The 5,275-nt window shown below is 39.1% G+C and overlaps 1 protein-coding gene across 1 annotated transcript in view; it reads left to right on the top strand.

Annotated features, from left to right (window-relative positions):
* The window catches only part of SMAD4 (SMAD family member 4), a 13,759-nt gene extending 10,308 nt beyond the window's left edge, over positions 1-3,451 (top strand). The window contains exons 8-10 of the mRNA XM_009883709.1: positions 506-674; positions 1,929-2,067; positions 3,240-3,451. Coding sequence (XP_009882011.1) covers positions 506-674; positions 1,929-2,067; positions 3,240-3,451 — 520 coding nt within the window. The remainder of the gene's footprint in view (positions 1-505; positions 675-1,928; positions 2,068-3,239) is intronic.
* The last annotated feature ends 1,824 nt before the right edge of the window (positions 3,452-5,275 follow it).

The raw sequence follows: 5,275 nt of genomic DNA on the forward strand, positions 1-5,275 counted from the left end.
GGAACGAAAAGGAATAAAATGATTCCCTGTCTTCAGAAATGTTGCATTGTGACAATCAAAATGTTAGATTGCTGCAATGTGATCCAAAGGAGCATACAGTTCTGCATTAAAATATGGCTTTGTTTATGTACTCGAGTGACTTTCTATACTATATTACTTGTGGGATTTTACACTTCTGAGCAGAACTGAATGCGTTTGGTATCCCAGCTCTGTATTGTCAGTGAGCGCGGCAGTTGCTACTCGAATATCATTGCTTCTATATTCTGTGTTTCTCATAGGTCTTTACATGGTATTACAGATGGTTTTTTACTTTACAGATTTTGTGTAACCGTATACTAACTTATACCTAAGATAATAACTACAATTTAAAGTCCTCGTGTGAGTGGAGTGTAAATTAAGGTACCACAGGTGACTGAGTGCTGGAGAATTGTTTATGGTTTATTTAGTAAAGGTCTGACTTATAGTATTGTATACACACATGCATTGGAACTGTTTTTCTTTTAAGGTTGCACATAGGTAAAGGGGTGCAGTTGGAGTGCAAAGGAGAAGGTGACGTGTGGGTTAGATGCCTCAGTGACCATGCAGTCTTCGTTCAGAGTTACTACCTGGATAGAGAAGCGGGGCGTGCACCAGGCGATGCTGTTCACAAGATTTACCCAAGTGCATATATAAAGGTTGGTTTGATGTTCCTAGATGAAAATGGTGGGGGAAATAGCGTACGTTTGGTTCGTGTAAACATGAGGGAAGCTATGAGACACTGAAATGAAACTTCGCTTTTGATTATCCGTTAAAAAAAACCTTAAACTTTCCACTTGACACGTCACTTTTTAAAACTTGACTTTTTAAAATTATTAACCTGTAAGTAACATGTAGGTATTACAAACATAACTAATTTTGTGTTTTGTCACAGTCTTGATAGCAGTTTTTTGTATTTTTAGCCTCACAATTTAAAAAATTAACTGCTACTAAAATTCTTATGTTTCTTTATTCTCTCTCCAAGACAAGAAAAGTTGGGAAAGTATGTATAAATGTAGCAGAAGTGTACAGTGTGTGTTAACGTGTTATAAACACGAAGTGATCCAGAGGTCACAGAAAGTTGCATGGAAACAAATCGTGCTCAGGAGATTCTTACTTGGACATGCCTCGGCCAGACATGAAACTTTATTTAGGACAAGTCCCACTTGTAAAATATCATTCTTGAATTAGAGAGAAACTGCTTGAAGTTTGCGATGATTTTGTTGGTGGTTTTTTTTTAATCCTCAGTTTTGCAGACAGGTTGTGTAACAAAGGTGAAAGAAACCCCACTGGCCTCTGTGTATGAGCTTTTTAGTACGAGAACAGAGTTCTTGTATATATTAGTGCCGAGCCTAATCACAAAGATATAACATGCCACCAACCTGTAACCTAGCTGCTGAAACCTCAGGCTTATCAATTATTGGCATTTCTTTTAAATAGACTTAAACATTTCAGTAGAGCAGTGAAGAAGAGTAAAGTCTGACAAAGTTAAGCAGGACGTGTTGGCTTCCATTTTTATTTATATGCCTATTTTCTGGAAATCCTGGGATTTAACTAAGAAGTTGAGATTTCATTAGCCTGTGGCATCCTTTAGATTTTGATCCTGCAGTCTGTTCCGCACAGGGTACTGCTTTAGCCTGATCAGCTCAGGCAGGTTATGATATTGCCAGCAGTAGTAACATCGTTGGAGAAGAGTCTCTAAGAATCGGCTTTAATGGATTATTTTTGTTAGAAATTAAACTACTCAGGGAAGGTTGGCTTTTGCCGAAGTGTATGGTGAGACTGTAGGAGTTGCTTTGGGGGAGCAGAGGGGTCCAGATTATTGGGGATGGGAGTTGAGGAATTCCTTCATTGATTGCCGTAAGTCTACATAGTTTGATAGTTATTTCTTCTTTTTTTTTTTTTTTTTAAAGGTGTTTGATTTACGCCAATGTCATCGTCAAATGCAACAGCAGGCTGCCACTGCGCAAGCTGCTGCTGCTGCTCAAGCTGCAGCAGTAGCTGGAAATATCCCTGGACCGGGATCAGTAGGTGGAATAGCCCCAGCCATTAGTAAGTACATTAACTGCTTGATTTCCTTTTTTCCTCACCTGAAAACAGCATCCCCCCACCCATCCACCCACTGCCCCTGCAACAGTGCAAATGAACTTGGAAGGAGGTGGCAGGATTGGGGCGAGGTGGGGCTGGGCTGGCGTGGTGGTCGGTCTGTATCCCTTCACTTCGTACCTTGCTCCACACAGCAGTTTTCACTCTGTAGTCTTCAGGGGATGTTGGATGTGCAGTACAACAGAAAACATACCTCTACAAGGTCAAAGAGCATAACCCTATAACGTTAAACAGAGATAACTTTGGCTGCTTAGACCCAAGCTTGAAAAATGATCTTTGAGATCTAAGTTCATAAAAACGTTACTCAAAACAATGGGGATTACTGAGCGACAAAGTCCTTGACTGGGTTTAGGGAAACTTAAGATTCTTGAGAAGAGGAAGAAGAGAGCGTGAGGGTGTTTTTTCTTTTTCTTCTCTTTTTTTTTAAAGTTATTCTGGGCTGGAGTTTCCTTAGTTAATAAATCCTAGCTGCTTGAAATTATACCTACGTACTTTTAAAGCTTAAGTACTTACTATGGCACATAAAGCAGTTTGAGATACGTGTCTTCTGGATTCCTTGTGTTGCCAAATGGCTCTTTCCAGCTATTCTATAAATTGCTGAAGGCATTTGGGGGAATGTCTTTTACTTCGGTCTTAGCCATACTTGTGATTTGAAGTTTGCCAGCTGTATTCATCTTTTTATTTTATTAGATGTAAGTAGTGTAATTTGTTAACCCAGCTTCCTGCGGGTGGTCAGTCATGAGTTCTTATGCTGAAAACGCAGCATTTGGCAAACCTCAAGGATAAGTATTTTTTACCATATTTCCTAAATAAGGTTTATATGCATTGTATCACATAAGGCATTAGGTTTTTTAGCAGATACAGCTTTATTATAAGGAGTTCTGTATTTCAATACCCTTTCAAGATTGCAGAACGATGGAAAAAAAAAAATGTAATTGGAAGAAATGCCAAATAATTGCTGCCTTCATTCTAGCAGAGATCTAGGAATAGGGATTGGCCTTGGCTGTGGTGAGAAGGAATCATACACCGAGAGTGAGCCACACAAACAGGAATGGCTCAACAAACAGATGATAAAAGAGCATGTACGTGAACACTCACGTGAAACCTCTCCTGTTTAGGTTTGTCAGCTGCTGCTGGAATTGGTGTAGATGACCTTCGCCGCTTATGCATACTCAGGATGAGTTTTGTAAAAGGTTGGGGACCTGATTACCCGAGACAGAGCATCAAAGAGACACCGTGCTGGATTGAAATTCACTTACACCGTGCCCTCCAGCTTCTAGATGAAGTACTTCATACCATGCCTATTGCAGACCCACAACCTTTAGACTGAGATCCCTCTGCTGCGGGCCATTATATTGTGAGGATGGTGGATTGTAAAATACAATTCTGTTTATAACCTGAAGATATATTTTACTTTTGTTCTGCTTAATCTTCTAAAACCAGGTTTTAAAAATGTGTTTGCCGCCTTGCTCTTAGCAGAAAGAAACTGAACATGCAGAATTTGGATTTCAGTTATTTTCAGAACTTCAATTGTCATAATACATGGCTCAGGGCTTAAAAGTGAAAGGTAAACGCCTTATAGAGACTTCACAGTGTGGGGTTTGTTCCCTTCGAAACTTTCCTTCTCTATTATGGCATCTTGGTGATAAGCCTCAAAGGAGCCTTTTGTATGCAGAATATATATTATATATATATTTCTATCTGAAAATTCCTTCTAATAGTTATAAACATTTACCTTATAGCAACTTTAAAATTCCAGCTGATTTGTGAAGTTCTTTTTAGGGAACAATAGTTAACAGAAGACTTCTTTATTTTATTGACTACCTTGTTATGATTTTTCCAGACTAAAATGTAGAAGCTGCCAAAAAGTGAGGGATGAGACGTACATTGTTGGCATCGATTGAAAAATAGCGAGGAAAAGAAATGTGGCTTTTCCTTCACTAGTTTTTAAAAAAGATCTTAGATTTTTATTTATATAGACATGTGAGTTTTAAAACACTAAAGGAAACAGACACTTTCAGTGCTGGCACTCAATTTGAAGACAACATGAAATACCCTGTCTGCAAAGTTGCCACTGAAATTGCATAATGAGTACCTGATGGCAGGAACATATTTTCATAACTACTGCTGACTTCTATGATTTTACTCAAGTAAAACTTGGCAGGTATTTTAAAAAGTCGCATGACTCTTTTTACTTGCATATACCATTCAGTCATGTATAGTATTACATCAATATTTAGGATCCAGTTTTTGTATCTGTTCACCATTTCCACTCAGGGCAAGATGGCAAACTTGTTTTTATACCTCTTGGTTATTTTAAGCCCTATGCCATCAATGACCGTATCAATTGGCAATGACTTTGTATAGAGAATTTATAGTAGAAAAAAATGCAAATGTATTGACTGTATGACAGATACAATATGTATGCTTTCTCTCTAGTTAATAGTATAAATAAAATTATGAAAACCCTGATTTTTATAAATTTAGTTTGCTTCTATTATGTAATTCTGCACCTTGAAACCATTGATCTTGAGTGATGGATTACTTTTCCTTTGCAAGACCAGCAGCAGCAGCCAATAGCGGGAGGAATTTTTGTTGGTTTAAACTTGCCAGGAAGCAAGTCCAATTTTTCTTACTTTCCCTCCCTCTCAATAAAAACGTGTCCTGAGGATATCTCTTTTCAGCTGTGTGATTGGGCATGAAGAGGGAGCAGGAATTCCTTATTTTTTCAGCACGTGTGCAGGGAGTTGGAGCTTAAACAGACGTGGACGTATGTAGACTCCAACTGAAGTCCTTCAAGCGCTGGCAGATCAGTCTGCCTGCCATGTTTCACTGAGCCGACTTGGCAGCACCGTCGTAGTGGTTAACATCAGCAGAAGTCTTGGAAGAGGTTTTTCAGAAGCTTTTTGCCAAGTTTCTTGCATAGTTTCAGGAATCCGGAGAGGGCTGTGGCACACAGTGTTTAGGTATCGCTTCCCCCATACACCGAAATTCTTACGAAAGAAGTCGGCAGTTGTCGTTTCTGCCGTAGGCGTGGAAGTGTGGAAGACGCATGACTTTGGAGCGATGGCCAGAAATGGATGAGTTTTCTCTGTATTTTCATTAACAGGGTTGCCTTCTTCAGATTTAACTTCTAATGAGATCACTCTTCCCC

The sequence above is a fragment of the Charadrius vociferus genome, unplaced genomic scaffold (genome assembly GCF_000708025.1).
Source record: "Charadrius vociferus isolate BGI_N301 unplaced genomic scaffold, ASM70802v2 scaffold194, whole genome shotgun sequence".
Classification (NCBI taxonomy): Eukaryota; Metazoa; Chordata; class Aves; order Charadriiformes; family Charadriidae; genus Charadrius; species Charadrius vociferus.